Below are 24,815 nucleotides of genomic sequence, written 5' to 3'. Positions count from 1 at the left end.
GTCCTTGTTATATACAGCATTTAACTCCAAATTTATTTTATTATAGAACCTATTTATCCATATAAAAGGAAGTTTATTATTTTTATTATATATATATATATATATGTAGTTTATATGGGGTCATTCGTAAATGTGATTCAAATTCAGAGTTATTCGCAAAAAAACTGTTGACTTCTAAAATCTGTATTGTAGTTCCATGCTATAAGTGAACATTTAAGAGTCAGTTTTCATAGATATATATTAACATCATTCAAGGCATTAATGCTCTGGAATATACATTAGGAAGAATGCCAGAGTAGAGAAGGAGAAAGTCTGTATCTTAATGGATGTTTTATTGTTTTGAATAAGAGATGGTTTGGTTCACTTGAAGAAAATGTCAGTTACAATAGCTAACTAGTTTCTTGAACTATGGGAATGTAGAGCTACTCTTTTGGACTTGAACCCATTTAAAGATAGCCTGGAGGGCCTAAAATTCCACTCTGCTAAGAACAATTTAACATTGAAAAGGGAGAATTTGCTCTTTTAAGTCATTCTCTTGAGGTCATATCCTTGAGTCTAACCCCTTTCTTTATCTTCACATGCTTATTATCTAGTCAGAGTAAAGAGACGAAGGCTATTGGACATGGTTGAGATGCTCTTTTTTTCTGAAGTTTGGATTATAATATTAGTGTTGGTTGGCCCTATCAAGATTACAAAAGGAGACTGTTGTCTCTCTCTTTCTTAGAGTTAGATTTTGTACAAAGTGAATCACCATTTAATACTCTTAAGATAGAATTCACTATATTCTTAATATTTTTTTCTACTTTTCATTAGCTCCAACCACCGTGAATGTAACACATCGTCCAGTAACTCAGGTGACCACAAGACTTCCTGTACCAAGAGCTCCTGCAAACCACCAAGTGGTTTATACCACTCTCCCAGCACCACAAGCTCAGGCTCCCCTGCGAGGAACTGTTATGCAGACTCCTGCTGTTCGGCAGGTCAATCCCCAAAATAGTAAGAGACTCTTCTTGTATATGGCCCCAAGTTCTGTATAGTTCTTCAGCATTTAGTTGGAGTGCCTCTTATTGATATTAGATTTAGTGAAAAGAGCTTATATTGTCATATTAAAACTATTAATAATTCCTTTTTCTTCCATTAAAGTTAACCAGAAAATTTAGACATGTATATTATATAATTTGTGCTCTGTGTGTTGTCTTCAACTTAACTTTAGTCATGGCCCGTATAATTATGGTATCCTTTTTGATGTTGGTTTATACTCCACTCTGTTAATAGATACCTTGCCTAATTAAAGTGAGAATGACTAATTATGACTTAGCCTAGATGATGGAAATAATGGTAATGGATAGCGTCCAATGAGAGAGTCTTAAAGATATAGAAGATGGCTGAGAAGTAAAAGATGGGAAAACGTTAAAGGGAACTTGTTTCTACGTACAGATAGATGGTCCGTGACTTGAATTTTTTTTTTACTTTATGACAGTGCAAAAGCAGTACACATTCAGTTGTAACCATACATAGAATTTTGAATTTTTACTTTTCCCCAAGCTTGTGATATATGATACAATACTCTCCTATGAGGCTGGGCAGCTAACCACAGCTTCTAGTCAGCTACATGTTCATGAGGGTAGACAACTGGTACTTCACAGTGTACTGTATTACCAACATTTTTTAAATATTGCATTTTATGTTTTTGCATCTCATCATGTTTACAAAATGCCCATCTTTGTCTCCTGCTTCTGGTGAGAAAAGGAAGGTAATTACTCTTGAGATGAAACTCGAGATAGTTGCTGAACTGTCAGCTAATATAAGTGTTCTGAGCACGTTTAAGGTAGGCTAGGCTCGATGCTCAGTAGGTGAGATGTATTAAATTGTGTTTCAACTTAATGAAATTTTCAACTTACGGTGGATTTATTGGGATGTAACCACATTGTAAATAGAGAAGCATCTTTTTATATTTCTTTCAGAAGTAAAATATCATTCAAATAGAAGTTTATATAAAAGGCATATTTAAAGTTTAAAGAAAAACAGTAAAATGAACCACCTATGAACTCTCCACCAGACTAAAAAGAAAGAGCTATGTCAGTATCCTACAAGCCTTTTGTATGCCTGCCTTTAATTGCATCCCTCTGCCTTTTCATCAGAAGTTACCATCATCCTTACTTTCTGTTTTTCTGTGTATGGTTTTGCCACCTATATATAGATACCACTAAAATATTTAATTTTGCAGAATTTAATAGCAAGGACAAGGCTTGCTATTTAGAAAGACCACAATAATGCCATTATTATGTGATAACTTCCAGGAGACTATAAAGCAGAGTCTCTGGTTCATAGTCTTGATTCAACTTTCTCAAGTTGCTAAGAGGTTTCTCTGAGGAAATCAATCAAGAGGATTATGAATGAGTTCTGGGAAATGGGACTCATCTCAGTCAGGGTACCTAGCAGAACTGTAGTGTGGGCCAGGTACATGTCATGAATATGGTCAGGGCAGTAAGTGGCTCTAAATTTTCTGCTTCTGTTGACCCGATGTATGTCAAAACTGTTCTCTGTTGGGTAAAATGAGTATCCTCAGCCGATCAGAAGACCTGAGCGTGGAGAGAGAGCAGAACCTGACAACACAAGGCAAGAGTAACTTAGTGGAGATTTCTGTCCTAGTTAAAAAGATGAGACAGCAGTGATCTTTGTGAGGATAGCTTTATTTTTTCTGTCTTTAGAATCACACTGCTCCATTCTGGCTTGTTTGCAAACATTCTACATGTACGGTAGGTACCACCAGTGTTCCAGTGATCTAGGATTTTTTGCTCATAGTCATTTTGGTAGGGATTCCATTTATTTCATCCTCATGCTTGAATGATACTTTGGCTGAGTATAGACGTCTAGGTTAGAAATACTTTTCCTTCTGTTTTTTTAAAAATAACTAACTTCAAGTGTTTAATCAGTGTTCCACTAAATTTAGAATAGAATTCTAATTTATCCCTTAATTTTCTTTTGTAGGTGTCACAGTTCGAGTGCCTCAAGCAACTACATATGTTGTAAACAATGGGCTAACCCTGGGGTCAACAGGACCTCAGCTCACAGTGCATCACCGACCACCACAAGTGCATACTGTAAGTGTTGGTGCTTGTCTTTATAAATACTCATTGATAAAGCTGTCATACATTATTATAGTTAGCAAGCATTTTTTTCTTTACGCTAGTTATATCAAAAGGAAATGACAGATCTTCTGTTTTTCCTGCAGAAGTTTTTTTAAGAAAGTAGATCTTAACCATTATGAATAAATATGTTCCTAGGGACGATAGTCATCGAGGATCATCGAGTTTGCTTGTGGTGGCTTACAGTGTACAGAGTCCACAGCTAGGGCATGTGAAGTAAAATAATTAGACCACTTTAACTCATGGTTAAATTAAAAGGAATATTTTTGAATATTAAAAAGCATATTTCAAAAAGAATTTTTTGATGTTTTAATGTTATTCTTTTCCTTAAAACCTTATATACCAGTTCTAACTGCTACATGGCCACCACCTTATTGTTTTTAATAATGCATTGGTATTGGGAATTCATTTATTAAGAAATTCACAATACTGCTGGATTATTGGGTATAGCCTCCAAAATAATGTCACATTATCCTATGAAGTGATTATAACGATATTTAGTACAGTATACCATGTAAATGGAAATACTGGCTTTATGAGGAGGGGAGAAATTGAGGCTAGTATCAGTTTTTACCAATCAAAGGATCCTTTTTTTATTAAACATATTAATGGCTAGCATTTATTGAGTGCCTGCTGTGTGCCAGGCACTATTAATATACTTAGTCCTCACACAGGAATCCTATAGGTCTCTTGCTTTCTTTTTTAAAGATATCGTAGCTAATACACAGAGGTCGAGTAAAAGCCCATGCTCTTGGGCCTATGTTCTTAATAGCTATTATTTTTAGTATCCCACTATAATGAAAAAATTTAATATGAATGGAGCACTTACTATATACCAGGCACTCTACTAAGCACCGTATGTTTATTTTGTTTAATCTTACTCAAAACTTTATGAAGACTTTTTTTTTTATATCAAAGGATACTGTGTCCCAAAGATGTTAAGTGGTTACTCAGTGTCATTACCCAAGCCAGCGTCAGTGGCAGAGCCATCTTAAAATACAGGTTATCTGATCCCAGAACCTCCAGAGTGTTTTCATAGCACTTCAGTCTGGCCCTATTAGGGTATGTGGCAAATATGTTATTACTGTTGTTTGCAGCTGCAAATAATTTATTTTATTCCATATCCTTTCAAAAATATATATAGTAAAAATATATTATTTATGCCGTAGTTTTTCAGATTTGATAACTCATACGAGTTTAGTCTGTGATGTTTTATTTTGTTGTTGTTTTTTTTTACAAGATTCCATCCATGTGTATTGTCTTGGAATAAACAGTGTATCTCACAAGAGGAGTATTCTTTTAATTAATTTAAATATATATTTTTAAATGGTAGTTTTCAAATGTATTTAAAAGATGAGTATAACAATTCCTACACACCCGTCACCCATCAGCGATTATCAGCACTTGGCTAGTCTTATTTCATCTATGGTGCCAGTCACTTAATTTCTGCAACCATATATACACCAGATTATTTCGAAGCAAATACCTGATATATTATTTTATCTGTAAAACGTCAGTAAAAATCTTCATTGCAGTGGCAAAAACAAAACAACAGTTGACTTAATTTATTTGGGGATATGAGCAGAGTCAGGATCCTAGAATTTCAAGAACTAGAAGACATATTACAGGCCACTTAAGCTATTGTCAAACTCCTTGAATTCCTGTGCTCTCTGCAGTCAAGTTCATGGCTCCAGCCATCTTCTCTTAGAGTGCTAGCTATACATTTGTTTAATGTTATTGATTTAAGTGATTATGTCTTTTTAGGAAAAAAGATGGTCGGAGAGAGGAAATATAGCAACATGGCTAGTATTCATATCAGTTCTAATTCTTCAGCTTTCAGTGTTTTATTTATTTAAATTCGCTTCCCCCCACCAACTTTATATTTATTTTAGCTTTTTAACTATAGAGTGTACCTTTTTCCAGATGTGTGTATAAATTTTTTCTACTAGGCATATGAATTTCAGCAGATCCTCATTCCTTGAAATTATTCAGCATATCCTTTCTAAGTTCTTCCTATGTGCATGTTTCTGGTACAAAACTTTGAAAGGCATGGAAATTAAAAGATAGCATCAGACCATCACAGAATTCACTAGTATATGCAAATTATTCATTTAATGAAATGCATAGTAAAACAATTTTTGTTAAATGAACTTCAGTTAAGGTAACCTTATTTGTTTCATGACTTCCAATCTAAAGGCAATGAACAATAAATAAAAATTGCTCATATCCCTATTTCCTGGCTCACTTGAATCTTTTTTGAAAAAATTATTACTGTAATCCTAAAACCCAGATATTATAATAATAATATCCAGTGTTAGATAAGTCAGTTTGACTTCCTAAGCTTAGTATTTATGCTTTTTCACATCTGGCTTTAACCTACCTTTCTAAATTTATCTTTTCTTCTTCACATACTCCATATCTTAGTAAAAGTTAATACTTAGTTTTGCTGTAATTTGAAATCCCTCTGCCTTTGCTCATGCTGTACCTTTCGGCAGAAAGTTACACAACTTTTCCTGCTTTTTAAACTCCCATCTTTCATGGCCTAATTTAAATGTCACCTTTCCATGCAGACTGACCAAGAACATGATATACATTCATCAGTAAATACTCTTATTTATGAGAATATGCTGTTTATATGGAAAAAGGACTTAAAAATGAAAGTAGAGTTGAATACTCAAGTTTTCTGATAGACTGCCATACATATTTAAAAATGTTACATTATACTAAAATGAGAATCTATAGTACATGTAGAGAATTAAATCATAAATTACTTTTTTTTTTAGAAATAGATGATTATTTCAATTTCTGTCAAGATGATATTCCATCCGCAAGGGCTTTTATTTCCTGAGGAAAACTCAGCATTGTAGGTCTAGCAAGTATAGCAGGAGTTACCTCAGCTCCATTGTTTGGGGCATGATTGGTTGGAAATCACCAAATAAAACTTGCTAAATGTAGTATAATATTTGTTATTTCCCAGTATTCTTGATATAAGTGATCTCTAAGATATTCTGGTTCTGTGCTCATTATGAATTAACAAGACTCTTCTCTTGTTAGGAGCCCCCACGCCCTGTGCATCCAGCACCTTTACCAGAAGCCCCACAACCACCGCGTCTGCCCCCAGAAGCTGCCAGCACATCTCTGCCTCAGAAGCCACACTTGAAGTTAGCAAGAGTTCAAAGTCAAAATGGCATTGTACTATCATGGAGTGTCCTGGAGGTGGATCGAAGTTGTGCCACTGTTGACAGCTACCATCTCTATGCTTACCATGAGGAACCCAGTGCCACTGTGCCCTCACAATGGAAAAAGATTGGAGAGGTTAAGGCACTTCCTTTGCCCATGGCATGCACTCTCACCCAGTTTGTATCTGGCAGCAAATACTACTTTGCAGTACGAGCCAAGGATATTTATGGACGTTTTGGACCCTTCTGTGATCCTCAGTCAACGGATGTGATCTCTTCTTCCCAGAGCAGTTAAACCTTGGAGCCTTTATCTCTTCCTCTTTGAAAAGTTCCGCTTTTTGGTCATGTTTTAATCTTGTGCATGATACCCATTGTAAAATCCACATTGTGCAAGATTTCTTGGACAGATGTATATATACACTACATTTGTTTATAATCAGAGTAAAATAAACTCAGCCCATAAAGCAAGAATCTTTTCCTGGACAATTCAAGCGTCAAGGTTTTGAAATGTAAATGTGCACCTTTCTTTAGTTTTGAGCCTGGGGAATATGTGTGGGTGTTCGTGTGGGTTTTCCCCCCTACTATTTATGTGTTTATTGAAGTGGAATCTCTATTTTCATCCTCAAATTTACTTCTCTTCCAGTATAAAGTAAGTAGATCAAAAGAACTGAGGTTCGCAACTGGCATGATTCTGCTTCTAAGGGATCTCTAGGTTCATAGTTAAATGATAAAAACAGAATCAAAACAACCCAAAGAAAGAAATAAAAAGCAAAATGGCTAAATCGTTCTAAAATAGGTTAATTTGAATACAAGAAAGGATCTGCTCATCTTTTTCTTTTGTTTCTTTTGATAGTTAATCAGGTGTAAAAAATCTGCAATGGCCTCTCCCTTTCCTAATCTGGCTTTTACATTTATTTTGTGCCTTAATGATTAACTGCAAAAATAAACACGGCCATTTGTCCATTGTTGCTTACTCTTCCCTTTCAGCCTTTAACCCTTCACCTTTCCTTCATCTCCACAAAATGTAGCACACTCCCCTCAAGTAAATTTTAAACCAAGGCTTTTTATATATTCTTGTCAGTGGAATTACTATATTTAACTCCAAAAAATTGACTTGCTATTTTCTTCTAAGAACAAATGCTTTTATTTTTGGTCACTATTTAAATTACCTCTATAAAGTGGACCAAGAGAAGACTGAATTAAGAAAATGTTCCTGCAAGCATTTTAGTATCTATGTTCACAGTGTTAGAAATTATGAAAGCAATTCTAGTTCACTTTATCACCCAAAGCATAGTATTCCTTCAAAGGAGGTAAATAGTAAAATTCACAAGATACAGTGAGCTAAAACAGAAAAGGGAAAGCTCTATCATCTCTTTACTCTCATATCAGTCTTTCTGTTTTAATCTTTAACTTTGTTTTGATGATGCCAAGTTTTGTCTGATTTACTGTATGTCAGCTTTGGATAGAATTTAACGTATGTCCTCTGGGGTGGTTTTATATAACAATTAGATGGAACTTACTGTGCATCTCTGTTCCTTAACAAAGTTAATCAAATTCAGCTTATGTCATGCGTCTTAAGTATGAATGCCAGCTGCGCTGGTTATCAGGAAGGTATTTGATCATAGATAGGACAGGACTGCTGGGTAAGTTTGTGGATGAGAGTGTGGTTGAGAATGTTTAGAAAGGAATTCATGGAGTTTATGAAATAATTTATCAAGTCATCTTCCCTTAACCATATTGGAATTTCTTTTACTGCCTTTTCAAATTATTCTTAATTTTTTTCCAGAATTATAGGAGGGAGCTGTCCCTTCTATTAATGCTGCTTTGTTTGCAACCTTGGTGGTTTGTTATCGGAAGCATTTTAGTTGTAAAGTCCTTGGAGACTTTGACCAGTCAGTGAACTGTCATGTTAAGTGTGAAGTTTAATTGATGCTGAAGAAAGCCTACAGATTGCCAAACTGTAAATGCTCCAAAACCTTCCTTTCACTTTCAGAAAATGAGGCCACAATGAGAAAATTTTTATGAATCAAATTTGCCAAGCAACTATGTAGATGTTACTCATTCTAGGACTAATAACGATGGTAAAGAAGTTGCCAGTGTCATACCAATGAAAATTTCAAAAAGGGATATCTTCTAGGTGTACCTGAGCACCTATCTATATTTGCATGTATGTATGTTTTTACCTGCAATGGTTGCAATGTTGTTTATGCGTTCAAGATCATTCCTGTCTACAGAACAGAAAGCCCATGCTCAAAATTGTTCTTTATTGGCTGGTTTATGGTCACGTAATAATAATTTGCTTACCTAGCCTAGAAAAGGTTACCTTGGTGAATGTTTTTATTTATATTAATTTTTTTTTTGAAGTTTTCATTGCATTATATAATCAGGTGAAGAAAGCTCAGCAGAATGAAAACATTTCATTGTTTTTTAGCCTACTTTGTGTTTGTCAAAAAATAGTCAAATAGTAACCCTAAAAATAGGTGTAGTACAGTAAAATGAACTTTTTATTCCAGATGGTGAAAGGTACAAATTATTTGAAGAAAAAGCATATTTTAAGATGGTCTCCTCCAATTAGCCTGCCATGAGACCTATGGACAACAGCTATATTGGATTTACTGAAAGGTGCTAGGCTAGAATTCTAGACTTTTATTTTGGACAAGATTTAACATTGATGAGCGTTTTTTGTTTGTTTTGGGGGGGGGGAGAATGGAGGACTCAACTAGGAATAACTACTGATTACAGACTTTGTAGCAGTTTACACCCCCACATGGTACCTTTTCTCAAAGTATTACAAATAAGCTTGATTTTCCCATTTTGGGAATGCAAGTTTGGTACATTTTTACCCTGACAAATACTTGTGTAAGTATTGCCTTGAAAATCTTGGAAACTTTTGTTATTTCAACCTGAAATATAGGATGCGTGTATGGCATTTAAAGAAAATGGGGCTGTTACTCTCTCCTTTGCACTTTGCCAGAGTAATTATCACCCTGTTTTAAGTGTGAGTAAGCATTTTTTCAAAATTATGTTATCACCAGTAAATTTATAAATTACATACAAAAACGACATCTGTTAACAGTTAACTTGATGAGGCAACTATCCCTTTCTCTGGATCACTTTTTAAAATCTGCAGAATACGTTCTCCGTTGATCACAGTAGGAGTTAATGAGAGAAGTGAAGATTAGAGCTTTCTTCCTTGAAAAGTATTTATTGGGATACCATTCGCTTCACAGAGAGGTGTTTCCCCACCTTCCCCACCCCCCACTGATGGATAATAAATGAAGGGTTTAATTGAAAAAGAGCAAAGAGCTCAAAATTTTAGGTACAGTTCCACAGAACTCGTGAGGCAGGCTGCACCATGCAGGTCTCACAGTTTCGCCTAAGTGTTAACTTAGTTTTTGTTGTTTGCTCTTTTGCTTACGTTTTCTAAATTATCATATCTGTAGCAAGGTATTAGTACTGCATGAAATGCATTTATCTTGTTCCACAGATTTCCCAATACTGTCCGAGGTTAACAATGCCGGTGTTATCCTCCCCTCTTGCTTTTAAACCCCTGCTTTTAGCACAGTGGAGCTCTGCAAAGACTTTACATATGTTCTCACAGACTTACTTTCTTGCGCTGTTTAGTATCCTATGATTTGTTCATTATTTTAATTTTATCATTGACCAGTCATTGGCCCATTTTATTCTGATTTCCAGAAAAATCATGTCGCCGTATTAGATTATTGCAAATAACTATCTGAAACCAATGTTTGAGTCTGCCTTCCTTACTGGGCAAATGATGCCCTTTCCCCGACCTATTTTTTGTTTTTTTTGTTCTTTTACATTTTGGGACAAAGAACAATTTTTATGAGGTGTTTTGTTAGTGTGGCAGATTTGTGTAATTACAAAAATACATCCCCTTTGAGCCAACCATTGGGGAGGAATAGGACAATACAAAATTTTGTCATGCTAAAGTGTTTTTTTTTTTTTTATTCATAGCTAAATATCCATCATTTATATTTAAATGGTGTCTTGTTTTGTTTGTTTTTTTGTAAATAAGGTAACTGGGCAATCAAATTTACCTTTTGGGGATCCGGGCTTTGGTATTTCATCAGCCATTTTAAAACTAAATATAAAAATAAATCCTTTGTAGGAAACTTGCATTCTGATTTTTCATTATTGCAGTTGAAAGTGTAAATAATAAGACAATGTAAGACCTTCCTAATGTCTAATACAAACTGGGCTATAGCAAGTTGCCCTATTTTTATTAGGTTTTAAAAGTTTTTTTTTTTTTTCTTTTCTAAATGTACAGTAGACTGGTGTCTGTATAAGTGTTAACTGTAGTGGGATTTTGTCCAGCAAGCCTGAAATTTATACTTTGAAATAAACTACTGGGTTTTTAACATTCTGAGTACTCTGATTCATTCTGATTCTTCTTGGCCCATGTGTTTCTTTTAAAAGTCACCTTTTTAAAAAATCACCTATTAGACTGTGCAATATGGTTTATTTAACCTATTTGGCATTTACCACAGCACTCAAGCCACATATAGTTTTTCAACTTTAAAAGAGAAGTTGTTATGTAGAGTTGCTTCCAGATTAGAGACACTACTTTATGGTTTGCTATATTGTGTGCCTAGCCTGCACCACCAAAAGACTCATCTGTAGTTGTTAATGCCCAGAAAAATCATTAACTGCATTTCTATTAGAAATTCCTTTGCAAACACAGCACCATCTTTCTCTGAGCTTTTGTCATTAAGTATGTGCAGCCAGGGAAAAGAGAAAGAGCATGGAGCACAGATTCTTAGGGGCCAGGCCAGAAAGTGGCGCTCATTCCAGATTCCATTGGTAAGAATTCCATCACATGGCACAACTACCTAAGGGGACCTAGGATATATTGCCTGCGTGGCCAGGCATAAAAGGAGAATGTGGATTTTGGTGAGTGAGAGCAGTTTCTGCCATACCTTCTTGTAAATAAGTATATATGCCTTAGCTTGGTATTGTTAATCATATATAATGTTTCTGCTACAGTGATTGCTACAGTGAATCCTTGTTACCTACAAAATTAACAGTGGGAAATGAAAACAGACTAAATTTAAGACATTTTATTAAGACTAATCTTGAATGGAAAAACAGCTAAAATAGTGCCTTTGGTATCTTACTTGCAGCCTTCTATTCCCTCATCTTCCCCCTTCATTTTTTGTCAGGTTTCAAAATTGGTTTCATGATAACAAAATCAAAGTCGTAGGCTTCTGGCATGCCCTCATGGAGAGTTTTGTTGAACCGGTTCCAGTGAAAAACAGGGAGAGCACCTTGTACTGTGGGACCACTAATGGCATGTGCTGTGTACTGTGATGCTAGGTAAATATCTGCCACCTGGAAAGAGAGGAGGGGAACATGTTAGAAAACAATTTGGAAAAAACGAAATCTTTTATATTATCTTGTATATTTTCCTGTTCTTTTTACAAGGTCACAATATTAGTCCCTTTATAACAAAATCTTGCAAGCTTCCACATTATGCTTTTTGGTATGCATTTGGCGTTCAAATGTGAACTGACTAGTAAGTAGAAAGGTATTAACAATGTAGCCAAAAGTGTGAGATCTGTAGTCAGATTACTTATCAGAATTCTAGTTCCAAAATTTATTTTAAAATAACCGCTATCTGACTCAGTTTTCTCATTTATAAAGAAGGCTAATAACACTACTTCATAGAAAAGTTGTCATGAGGATTAATGACAACAGATGCTTGGAGCAGTGCTAGATCATATCAATTCCTCAAAAGTTGTTGCTAATCAGGACAGTAACAAGAGTTATAAAATGGTACTCTATCAAAAATGAGGTCCATGGTTCTCAAAAACACCTAAACACTGGGTAGCAGCAAATTAACCTTAGAGGAGAAAGAAAAACATGCCTCAATACTTCTGACTTTCCCCGTATTTAAAATGCCTGAAGAGAAATGATATTTTTCAAGTATACCCTCAACAGAATTTTTTTTGATGAAAAATTGGCAGGCTCCTGTTTCAGAAAAAAATAAAATTTGAAAAATGGCAACTTGGCCTGAATTCTCCTAGGCAAGGCAGCAGAAATAATTCTTGTATACTCTGGAATGGATATCACACTTTTGCACACTTTACTGAATGTTCGCAAATACCATTAAAAAGAAATAAATATGACGTTATTCACGGGGGATTCATGTGTGCCACAGCTTTCCATCCACTATTGTTTTTTATGTTATACACCATATTGAGAGTAATTAAGGCTAAAGCTTTGCCATCATCACATAGCTAAAAAGTAGGATGAGTTGGATCTCAGACTACCGAAGCATCTCCTATTTAGGTGTTAGGCTGATAGAAAAAAATTGTGTAGGGAAGTTGGCATTCTTACAGTTTCAGAGCCGAAGATAAAATAGTTTGCTTCTAACAGATTTTCTCCAGAATTTAGGATGAGTTGCAAATGAGAAGATACATGTCCAAAATCAAAAGTGCAAAAGGATTTAGTGGAATGATTCTCTCCACCAACTAAAATGGCCAACTCAAACCCTTAGACATCCCAAACCCAGTAGTATCCAGGTAAATGTTTTAACAACCAGTTCTCTGAAGAAAGAAAGCCCTGATTTGTAGTGTTTGCTGATTTCCATGGTGTAAATACTCCTACCATGGCTAATTCCAAACTATCAACACAAAGTCAACTGATTTTAACAACTGGTTTGCACAAGCTTGTATGAGTTAGCTTCAGACCACCACTGCAAACATATAAGACATATTACAGCACTTATCAATTCTAACATGGTAAAAAACCTTTAGTGTCTCAGATCTGGTCCGATAAGCTAAATTCAATTTCTGCTTATTGTGAAATCACACTGCTCTCAATAATATGCTCTTTGGACTTTGGGCCAGTCTAGTAGAACTTAAGACATCAATATTATCACCATTATCATCATATCATAATTGTGCGTCTCAGTACTATTCTAAACCTTTCGTAGATATGTTTATTTTTCACAACAACCCTATGAGGCAAGTACTGTTATTTCCATTTCACAGATGAGGAAACAGAAGCATTGAAAGATTACGTGATTTCCTATTAAGTGGCAGAGCAAAAAGTTGAAGTTAGGCAATGGTACCGATCACCAGAATCTCTGAAAAAAGCTGAATCCTGAACAGAGCTAATGGTTAGAAACGTTATTGCGCTTTACGCCACAAAAACCTTTGCAGCTTTGCCTTTGAATAGGCTTAGGTGCTGGTGGATATGAAATTCAAAAGCCTTAGCATGTTACCTTTGTATCATAGCAGCCTCCAGGACTTGGGTTAAGTGAGTTAAGGTCCTCACGGCAGCAGATGGTATTGCACGGATCACCCCTACTGTAAGGATCGTTCTTATAATCTAGGAAACGGAGGCGGGGACAAGAGTGAGTAGTGACTATTCTGAGATAACACTTATCCACAGTAAGCTTTTTGGACCCGTTAAAGCCAAGGTAATCAGAGAGTATATACCCCAGAGGCCTCCTCAGCCCAGCCTGCTCCCAGATACAGAAGTTTCCTTTGGCTTGTACTAGGAAGGGGCAACTGCAAGTCCCCTGCTCCAGGCCCAGCCTGCTCTCAAGAACCTTGCACAGTGAAGAGTAGATGGAAGAGAGAGAAGAGGATAAATGTGCATTGATTTTTTTCAACAAAATTAATGCAAATTCGACTTTGATACATTCATCAAAAATAACAAATTTAGGAACAATTTTTGTTTTATTGGTTGCTTTTGTCCTTGGAAGGAAACGTGTTTGGGGGTGGGGGTAGTAAAGAAAAAGTACTCTGTATGGATGATTTCTTCTGTATTTTACATATAATTTTTCTTATTATAAAAGCTGTAGAATCTTCTTCCCTGTCATTTTATAAAGGAGGACAAATTCTATTTGTTGAGTATAATATATGTATAGTATTAATTGAATATTTAATCCAATAACTTCTTATAATTCCTTCTAGAAGAGAGATCATAAACTTACATGGATTCTTTATCCATGGGGAAGAAAAGGAGTTTTGAAGAATGATTCTTGGGAAATGTGCTACGTACTGTTGTATCGCATGATATATTTCATGGATGCCATATCAGTCACTTTCCCTTGGTCACGCCGGAAGATTTTGGCTCGTGGAGCCAGATCATATGAGTAGTCCAAACCCAGCCTCTGGACTAACATTGGATAGCCACTCCAGTTGTAGATTTTTTCATGGAAAGGAATGTTGTAAGAGGGCCAGTATCCTGATTTGGAATGGAAAGAAAGGAAGGGTGGGGGTGATGGGGAGGGAGGCAGGAAAGGAAAGAGAGGGAACAAAAAAATGTTATTAACAATAGTTTCTTTTGCAGAACTGGCACAAGTGTGTAACTACAAAACGATATACAGAAATTAAAACTTTGAACGTGAACCCTGGCAGTCAAATTGATTCTTATAATTTACAGAATTGGTATATCTCTAGATTATTCCATTAGGAGAAAAAGAGGATCAGAATTCTTTGGTTTTCACCCCAAATTCTGAAAGCACTCTATTAACCAGAAAATAATCTTATTGTTTATAGAGCAAAATGTAGCATAACACAAAGCGGTCTGGGGAGCTCACTTAAAAAGGGGACATGGTTAGTGAAACGCTGAAAGATGGTTTCACGATGTGGCCTTAGTGCAATATGCCAGGTGCCAATCATGGGAGAGGGGAAGAACTCAGTGCTGGAGATGAGAAAACCTGAATTTTAGGATCATGGCTGAATAACTAGGTCTTAGGTAGTTAACCTCGTTCCCCCACCCCTCGCTTTTGTTCAGCAGTGGGAGGATAAAGGAGAGTCCATAATATAAGGGCATTGGAGATCATCTTTAAGATTCCAGCAGGTTTCTACTCCTTTGACTCTACGCATTCACAAAGGCTCAGCTTATCAAAGCTTCATAATGTGCCAAGGCCACAAAGCTCATTAGTCAGTAAGTACTGGACAGCTCTAGTAAAATCAACATTTCAGGACCATTCCAGATTACAGTGGCCTGGGTTATTGCCTATAGGACAGTCGGTCAACACAGGGACATCGCCACCATTCAGTGATTGATTTTCCACCCCCATATTCTTCTCTTGGCTCTTGTCTGCCTTTCTTCCTTCTCACTGTTTTATAGGTTCCCCTACTCAAGGGTGAGATTATTGAGACAAAACAAATGACAAGACGTTAGACCTTGCTGATTCTGTGACCCAGAGCCATCACCAAGAAGAACTAAGATAAAGACAACACTGACATTACAGGCTAAAATCCTACTTATTGCTACAATATATTTGGGTTATATACACTTGGCAGTTAAATTGCCTGGATCTAAAGCCTGGTTCTGCCATTATTAGGTATGTGACCTTAGACAAATTACTTAACTTCTCTGTGCCTCAGTTTCTTCATCTATAAAATGTGAACAGTGATAGCACTTACCATATAAGAATTAATATGAGCATTAAATGAGTTCAAGCAGACAGAGTGCTTACAATAGTGTCTAATGCTTATAAGCATTAGATAAATATTAACTATTATATTCCTTTTTATGGAAGCAGCTTGAATTAAATAAAAATGGCTGCTTTATACTTCACGTTTTCACAAAGCTTCATGATTTACAAAAGCATTTAAAATAGAGTCTCTTGTATGATTTCACAACTGCCTGATGATGTATAAGTATTACCATCTCTCCCTATAAAGGAACAAACCAGTTCAGGGAGGGCAAATGCCTTCTGACTAAAAGCACCCGGGACTTTTATAGATATACCACTGCTGCTTCCAAATGCTGGGAGGTTTACAGGACTTTTTTTTTCTCATGCCTACATGATATCAATTATTTGATATCATTTGGAGCAAAATGGTAACAATATTGCTTATCTGGGAGTATATTATGAAGATCAAGCAAGAGGACACAAATAAAAGCCCTGGAGGCGTATATGGTATATAGCAGACTCTCAGTAAATTTAAATCTGTTCTTTCCTCTTCTGGAAAAAAAAAAAAAAAACAAAAAAAAAAAAAAACAAAGAAAAAAGAAAAACATAAGGAGAGATCAGCATTAGCATTACAGCTGCCTTTTTTTTTTTTTTTTTTTGTCTCAGGGTAGTTTTTTTCATGGGATCTAGAAATGGCATTGCGAAGAACCTGACTCTACCATTCCATAATCAGCTTCAGTTCAAAGAAGAAAAGCCCTGGGTAGCCTGCCCACTGTACCAAGCGCCTCCCTCCTGTGGCACGCTGTTACTGTCAGGCTCTTAGGACCTGGGTGGACCAGCCTCCAGGGGCAGACTGCTACGGTCTCCATTTTGAATTGGTATGCTAACCAAGTAACCACTTAATGATCTGACTTCTCAGGCGAATTTTCCTACAAGAGAAGGAGGCAGATCCACTACTTGGTAGTATCCGATCTGGTTGGCAATGGAAGTTTTCACCTTAATTAATTCTGTTTTATGTATATTATGTGCATTTAGTTGGTGCGAGACACTCCCTGAGATGACTCACTCCAAGGTGTCATTACAAAATCAATTTGGGGACTTGGAAAACTGAGAACCAGGCCCTGATCCCCAGGGTCCAGACTTTATCTTGGTTCTAGTCCTACTCATCTGTCAGCTGATCTATTTTGTTTCCTAATTAGTCTCTTGTCTTCTCTCTGACCTCCAGTCTATTTTCCCTTTTAAGAAACTCCTGTGTCCTAAAGGATAAATGCTAAGCTGCTTAGCAGGATATAAAAGGTTGATATTTCCCCCTCACTACCTGGCATCCTCTTCACAGCCTTTCTGTTAGCCGTCTTGAGCTAATAGTTTCTCAATCCTACCACGGTTTTCATGCCTCCATTTGTTTGACTCTGTCCCCTTATCAAATTAGTGAGCTCCTATTCAGGCCTTTAAACCTCCACTCAAATTTCATCTTCACTTTTACTTGTTCAACACACATTCAGTTACTGAGTGTGCCCAGCATCATGTTTGATGCAGGATAACAGGATTTTCTACGTGTCAACAATGTGGTCAAGAATTTTAAAAAATGATCTCAATTAATTACCAATTACAACCCTTTGAAATTGTAAAGGTACACACTCCCACATCCAAAAACTCTTGGGGCCAGATGTGTCTCAGAATTCAGGGTTTTTAAGATTTTAGAACAGCAACGGAGTGCATATATTAGGTATGGCATTGCAGTTTCCATGAGGAACACCTCATAATCAAAGATATTGGTATTTTTGTAGGCTAATGTATAGTCTCTCTTGTTTGGTACCAAACGAGTTCTGATCAGGTCATATTTTGCTCTTAAGGGAACTAGGACAAAAACAAACCAACGACTTTTGGTTTTAGAGTTTCGAGGTTTTGAGATTGTTTCAAAATTATGGCTAAGTGTCTGTAGACCCGTACCGTAACTGTTGTGTTTTACAGAGGAAGAAAGTGAGACTTAGAGAGTGGGTAATTTGCCTGAGATTTCTGAGGAGCAGAGATTCAAATCGAGGCAACATGACTCCCAAACCTAGGTTTCCATGTCTGGGCTACTTTCTCGGCCCCAGAACTGCCTTCTCTGACCCCTCACACTGATGACAGCTCATTTTTTGGTTTCACCAGAGTTTACCACCACTCTTCGCTTTCTAGGTTCTAACGGCTGCTGAGTGTGTCTTGCTTCCCTTCTTGACGGTGAGTCCCTAAAGGTAGGGGCCTTTTATGCCGGCATTCATGCCCTTCCAGTCATCCGGCCAGCATAGCACTCCCGTAAATATTTACTGTATTGAACTTACCTTGGTAACACAAGAGAGAAGATAATATTAGAGCTGTGAGAAGTCATAAGACTGCGAGTGCCTGGCTTTGTTCCAATCTACACACTGTCACATAAGAGCATGAGGTGCAGGTTTTACACGTTGTGCTGAACCCGGTAATTTCCTCCCAGTGTAGCCAGCACTCGTACCCTGTTCTTCCCACTACATACTCCCCCATAAAACATCCACACGCCACACACTCCCCATCAAATACACACACACATACTCACACACATACTCATCACACTTCCAGCTTGTAGAATGAAGAAAGTACCTTTCCGTAGAACATCAGTTTGGTCAGAAAATTCTACATATGAAGGAATTTGCTCCACAACATACAGAGTCTCTGTGTCAAGGCTATGTTTTGGCTTTACCCTCTTCAGGTCCAGAACCATGTACTGATTGTTATAGGTGCCTGAAATATCAGGAGACATGAAGCAGGGCATGGGTATAGCTTTACTGGTTAACTCAAAATCTGAACATATATACGTACCTAAAAGTTATTCTGCAGGGCTGCTTACCAGAATTGTATTTTGAAAAGATCTCTGCCCACTGCCTGCCACCGTTGGCCATCATATTGGCCACGCGGACTCTTTGCCAGGCCAGAAGAGACTGGGGTGTCAGAGACTTTAGTAGAGTTTTATTATACACGCTGTTTGTGGTCTGTAGCAGTATCAAACCACTGCTAAGAATGTAAAAGTCATCCAGAGACTCTAAGAATCCTACAGGAAAGAGAAATATACAAATCAGCATACATATATGTAAACTATTGAACCATCATTAGTACGGAGGTTAACATACACAATACGTTTTGCAGAGTATCAGTGACTATCATCCTTGACCTTTAGTAGCCTCTCCCAGCTTTGGCTCACTTCTATGGCAGTTACTCAACTGCTATTTATAAAGGTGCCAGTGAACCTCCAACCCTGGATTTGAAATAGAAATCTTCGGATTTTATGATTTGGGATCACAAATATTAAATCAAAAATATTCCATTTTCCCAAAATAGTGAACAGAAATTGATCCCTATATGCTAGGATTTTACAGGACAATCTTCAATTATTGGATTGTAAGAAGATAGAGGCCTTCTTTCTCCTCTATTTTCCTGTATTTTCCAAATTTTACATAACGAGTCTTACATGATTTTTGTAAGTAAAAAAAAAAAACTACATTTAAAAAAGTGAACTAGTTCTGAAAGTAGGATATTGACATTGTGGGTCAATGCTCTTTTGTAAATGTTGGAGGCAACATAGGAAAGTCGGTGAAGCCACAAGTCTTTTTAAAAGGCCAGTTTCGTACTTTATACTGTGATGTGTGATGGAATCAAGAGACATTAGACGCAGTGGTAACGAGAGAGGATGTGTTGTCATCAGCAGCTGACAGTGACGGACAAACTGTCACTGCTAAGCAAACCCGAGAGAAGGGCCCCAGCGAGAAAGCGCAGAGGGTCGGGTTCCCCCTGCGCTCCATGAACTTCCACCATTTCGATACCGCTTCATCACTTTTGCCATATCTGATTACTACTTGTACTATTGTTTACTTAATATTTTTCCTTAAATTGACTCTCTTTTTAAACTTAAAATACTTAGCTTTGTCACATCTAATAATATCCAGGGAACTATGGCTTTAATGTTTTGGGGTTCCCCCCCAACCCAATATTTTCTACTAACATGCCAAAAATACTTGTCCATGAACCACCTAATACCACCTCACCAGCACTATGCATGCCACACGCTGAGCAACACCGATGTGGTGTGATGCTTTCATAATTGGGAAGACCAACATGAGGCTCAAAGAGGCCATGGCATCTACTCAAGATTGGATAGCGAGCTCCTAGCAATCCTAGTCCTTGATCCAGGCCAGAGCTCTTTCCACTAAATCTGAACAGCTGGGCTCAGCCTTCATGGCTCTCTTCTTTTGGCTTAATGAAGGCTGGAGAAGAAGAGATTCATGGAGGAAGTGGACCTGGAACTGAGTCTGAAGCTTATATAGACATCAGCCAGGTCTCAACCAGTGAGCATTGTAGGTAGGAACAAAAATATAAACAAAGATGTACAGTAGGAACAGATATAGCATCAGAGAGTGGAAATTTTGGGAGGTGGGGGCAAAGAAACATTAGAAAATACAGTTGGATAGTCATTCATTCACTCGCTCAACAAGCGTGTGGATAGGTAGGGTGAGGTCAAATAAAGGGATAGTCCGAAGCTAAAGGTAAGGCTTCGAAGCATGGATTGGAAGTCAGAAGGCCTGCATTTTAGTTCCCCAAACTGCCACCAACAAATTTGGCCCTTCTCATTTTGCCTCTGTTTCTTGAGCCCTTCCCCCTGAAAACCTGGGACTAAGTAACATTCCGCTCAAACAGCCTAATTTTAATTTTTGGAAATTTCTAAGTAGCAAAGTTACATGTTGAGAGCAGTGTTCAACTTACTCATAATGAGCCTCCACAAGGCTGTTATTAGCCTATACAGAGGTTTATATAAAGGAGAGAAAGTTGCACACTTCAGGTGGTACAAGGCTTGATGACAGGCACCCTTGAATGAAATTTCAATGGGTAACCCCTCTGGGCAGATATAGCCTGGAAACAGGACGCAGTGGCTTCACAGCAAAGTATGGGATGGATTTCATTGACCATTCATTCACCTCCTGGGATGGGTTTGTTTTGCAGTGTTCAAACTGTACAGCCATACTTGGTAGCCTTGAGCAAGCTCTCTGGTAGAAAAATCCTTGCAGGGTAGAGTGCTATATTTCTGGCATGATAAACTTGCTAATTCACTCCTTGTTGTAGCAACTTCTGTGGACACTAGAGGGCAGGCGTTCTTTAATATGTGTGAGTGAATAATGCTAACATAAGCAGTAGTCTCATTTACGAGCAAGACTGTTTATTAAAGATGGGAAAATGTAGGCCACCCACATTCTGAAACAAAGAGAATGAACCGGCTTGCGAAAACTTCTAGTCAAACTTAATTCTACAGTGTAAATTTTAAAAAGATTTAAAAAAGGAAAAGGCTCAGGGAGGGGACAAAGTCCCAAAATATTGTATTATAAGAGAAATGAATGTTCTTTGACTATGTAAAATTATATTCTCGTTCTTATTTGTCATTGGCAGTTTTTGGAAGGCAGACTATTTTAGATCAGGAGAAAGCAAAATGCTTGAGTATAGAAGCCAGCCTGCAAATATTTCATCATAAGCTTCTTGCTGAATTTAATTAAGAAATAAAAGGGAACGCTCGCAGTTAATAAATCATATTTTAAACTTAAAAAAAAATCACTTCAGTCACGGAAGTGAATAGTGACCACTATCCTCTGATGCCATTTAGACCTATTGCTCAGTATAACCCAGTAACATTCACCCTTCTTAGCCTACCAACTGCATTTAAAACGTACCCATTTGTACGCCTCATGCATTAGCAGCTCCAAAGCTCCAAAGACCAAACACACTTTTTCATTCCAAAAAAGCAGACTCAGTGTTGAGCAAGGACAAAAGTAACGAACAACTCAGGGTCAGTAGTATGAATTAAGATTGTTAAAATAGCTGTGCTGCATTTTTTCACCCTCTCCCTCTTATCCATATTCTCTGCAATGTGACTTTGCAACATCTCTCATCAAAAGGTGTTGTCTGTTTCCTCATCTCTTAAATCCGGACTAGATTTGGAACTTGCTTCTTTAACAGAATATGCCAGTTCTAAGTCTAGACCTCAAGAGACCTTGCACACTTCTGCTCACTCTCTGATAACCCTGTGATTGCATTGTCAACAAGACCAGTCTAGCCTGGTCTCTAGGCTAAGGGTCCACATGGAGGAAGACCAGTTGTCTCAGCCAAGGCCAGCCTCTAGCTGGTCAACCTCCTAACATGCAAGAGAGTTCTTCTGAGAACAAAGCTGCCTATCCACAGTCAAGCACAGATGCATGAAATGTGCCACCTTAATTATCTGGAAAGAACCACTTAGCTAACCTGTGGACTCAAAAGCAGTAATAATCACACATTGTTTCCAGCCACAAATTTTGGTACGGCAATGGCTGACATACAATAATAGTAATCCAATTATACAACATATTTTGTTTTGAAATGTCTTGCTGCCCTTTGATTTTAACACAGAGGGGAGAATTCTCTTTTATTTCTTTTGAAAGAAATCAAAAACAAAACAAAAAAAAAAACAAAGCAACGACTTTACGTCACATGCAGCCTTTCTACTCAGCTTCTTTCCACTGCTGAAGAATATCCCTTCTCAGACCCGTGGGGAGCACCAGCCTATGCTGGGCTGTCTAATTTCTCTAAGTCAGTCTGACAGTCAGTCAATAAATGTTTATTAAACATCTGCTATCTCCCAAGCATTGCATGACAGTTCCCCAGCCCAGAGACTATATCAGAATTCCCTTGGGAACTCTGTTAAAAGGCACATGCCCAGAGCTGCCCTCCCTGCCTACTCATGCCCCCTCTGAATCTCTGCCAGGACACATGCTTTAAGGTTGCTGTCTGCAGCAGGAGAACCTTCTGCTTCCTCACTCTATTAAAATGAAGCCTACAGATGCTCTATTGTCCCAGGGTATGAAACCCTAAAGCCATTTATTTCTTCTACTCTACAATGGACTCAGTCTTCCTACCTTCCAGCATTATATTATTTGCTTCTCTTCCTACCAACATTCTAACTGGTATTAATCAATCTCCACTTCTTCCAGTGATTATTCCTCAACTAGGCATTTATTGAAGACATATTTGCTTAATCCTGCAGTAAGAATGTGATCAATGAAGGATTCACACTATTATGTATTCAAGCGCATGAAGTCCATGCCATGGAGTGTGAGTATCTTGTAGTGGTCCACTAGAGGGATTGATAGATCTCTTAAAGATTATATGGACTAAATATAAAGAAGGTGGGTTTATAGTAATCAACATTCTGTTATCATCCACATCAAAATCAAAATTTGTTTATCTTCAATAATAAATTATTTTATTTACTTTGGATTATATTATTTGTTTACTGTTTTCTATCTCTCCCATATCATGTAAGCTCTGTCAGGACAGGAACTTTTTTTGTCTTGTTCACTCCAGCACCAAGAAAAAGGATTTGACATATAGTAGGTGCTCAATAAATCACTGTCAAATCTAAAGAAGAAAGAGAAGATGGTGGTAACTAACATTTACTGTGCACTTACTACACACCAGATACCTTGCTTTAGAAGGATGGACACCATTATTTTATCTTCACAAGATGATCTATTTTAAAAATATTTAGCTACTTAAAGCTAATAAACAGCCTTGTCAGGAATAAATCTAAAACCAAATCTTAACACATGCCGTTGCCACTATACCATATGCCTGAAAAATGTGGACGGAACAGATACGTAGTCATGCAAATAGCAACAACACTTAGGATGGAGCGAATGCAGTAGAAGTGGTTAAGGAGAGAGTGAGTCAGAGGGAGTTGCACATACAGACAAGGGTGGAGTTGGAGGAAATCACCTTCTGATTAGTTAATCAAGAAAAGTATGAAAAATAAAGTGGGATATCTGGAAAGATGGAAAAGAGGAAGGTTCCTGAGCTAGGTGGGGCAAGATGATCAAACAGGTGTGGCCTGGAAGAAGTCATCAGTGGCCTGGGATGGTGACAGAGACAACATAAAGAACAAAAGAAAGGTACTTAAGAAAGCAGAAAATTAAATGCTTTAAAAATTTATCTATAACTCTTTGCAATACGTGCCCCGGTTGCACTTTCATTCCTTTTCCTCCCTTGTTTCTACTTTTTGAAGGCAGAAGACCTAAATCTTGGCGTGGATTGTTTGTATTTATTCTAGCTTTGTGATCAAGGTTTCTAAGATAAAAGACATAATGTGAAATTAATAAAAGTAATGGTACATTGAAAATGTTTACAATATACCTAGGCAATTTTATAACCTTTGAAAGTGATAACATTATGGATTATAAAGAGATTTGCCTACGTTATCTTGGGGGTTTGAGACTATTCTTTTACCTTCTTGTGCAACTACTTTCAAGTGTTTGAACTTCACAGAGTAAAAGGTTGAGCAAAGTCTTTGCTCTCGAGATGAGGAGGGCTGCCAGAGTTGGAAAGAATGGGCTTGGACCCAGCATGACAGATTCACCTAGGGTGCTTGTTACAAATCTCCCAGCCCAGATCAACTGAATAAAAATTTCATGGCTGGCACTAGGAATCTGCATTTTTAGCAAGCTCTACAGGAAATTTTAAGTTTACGGAGTAAATATGAGTATATGGGGAAGGTGATGGGATGCTCGGATATAATGCAAAGTAGAAACACGTCCATGCTTGCTAAAACACACTAAGCGCATTCCGGAGAACCTCACTTAGAGATAATTAAGCTTGACGCTTCAGCCTCATAGGGTGCATCGTTACTGGAATCCTCAATTAAAACACTTAGAAAAGGTTCCAGCATTTGATCCCACGCAAAAGCTCCACCTACCTACTGTGCTAAGAGGCCCTTTGAGTTCATGGCTCATTTAGTTTTAACCATTTAACTTAAATGCAAACTGAACCATTTCTGGGAGAAAAAAATGGATATTTATAGTTAGATACACTGTGTTTGAGCCCCAGACCCCAACCTCTAAGTGGTATGATTTTAAGCATGCTAAGAAACTTCTCTAAACCTGTTTCTTTATTTGAAAAACGCAGATACAACACCCTTCTTATTAGGTCTTTATAAAAATTAAATGACACATTACATACCAACTGTTTAGTATAGTATCAGACACAACACCAAGCACGTAAGTAGGA

At 37.3% G+C, this 24,815-nt stretch overlaps 2 protein-coding genes across 6 annotated transcripts in view; one reads left to right on the top strand and one right to left on the bottom strand.

Moving 5' to 3' along the window:
* LOC107508607 (activating transcription factor 7 interacting protein) overlaps window positions 1–10,712 on the top strand; it is a 104,329-nt gene extending 93,617 nt beyond the window's left edge. For all 5 annotated transcript variants that reach the window (XM_016140534.2, XM_016140537.2, XM_036237022.1 and 2 more), the window contains 3 exons: window positions 814–996; window positions 2,992–3,104; window positions 6,204–10,712. In XM_016140534.2, coding sequence (XP_015996020.2) covers window positions 814–996; window positions 2,992–3,104; window positions 6,204–6,623 — 716 coding nt within the window. In that variant the 3' untranslated portion in view covers window positions 6,624–10,712. The remainder of the gene's footprint in view (window positions 1–813; window positions 997–2,991; window positions 3,105–6,203) is intronic.
* Window positions 10,713–11,386: 674 nt separating this feature from the next.
* PLBD1 (phospholipase B domain containing 1) overlaps window positions 11,387–24,815 on the bottom strand; it is a 49,842-nt gene continuing 36,413 nt past the window's right edge. The window contains exons 7-11 of the mRNA XM_016140540.2: window positions 18,592–18,792; window positions 18,345–18,485; window positions 14,363–14,548; window positions 13,578–13,684; window positions 11,387–11,680 (exon numbers count right to left, since the gene is read on the bottom strand). Of these exons, the coding sequence (XP_015996026.2) occupies window positions 11,498–11,680; window positions 13,578–13,684; window positions 14,363–14,548; window positions 18,345–18,485; window positions 18,592–18,792 (818 nt within the window). The 3' untranslated portion in view covers window positions 11,387–11,497. The remainder of the gene's footprint in view (window positions 11,681–13,577; window positions 13,685–14,362; window positions 14,549–18,344; window positions 18,486–18,591; window positions 18,793–24,815) is intronic.

The sequence above is a fragment of the Rousettus aegyptiacus genome, unplaced genomic scaffold, assembly GCF_014176215.1.
Source record: "Rousettus aegyptiacus isolate mRouAeg1 unplaced genomic scaffold, mRouAeg1.p scaffold_m13_p_2, whole genome shotgun sequence".
Taxonomy (NCBI): domain Eukaryota; kingdom Metazoa; phylum Chordata; class Mammalia; order Chiroptera; family Pteropodidae; genus Rousettus; species Rousettus aegyptiacus.
The sequence above is the reverse complement of the archived record's forward strand: the minus strand, read 5'-3'. Positions and strand labels throughout refer to the sequence as shown.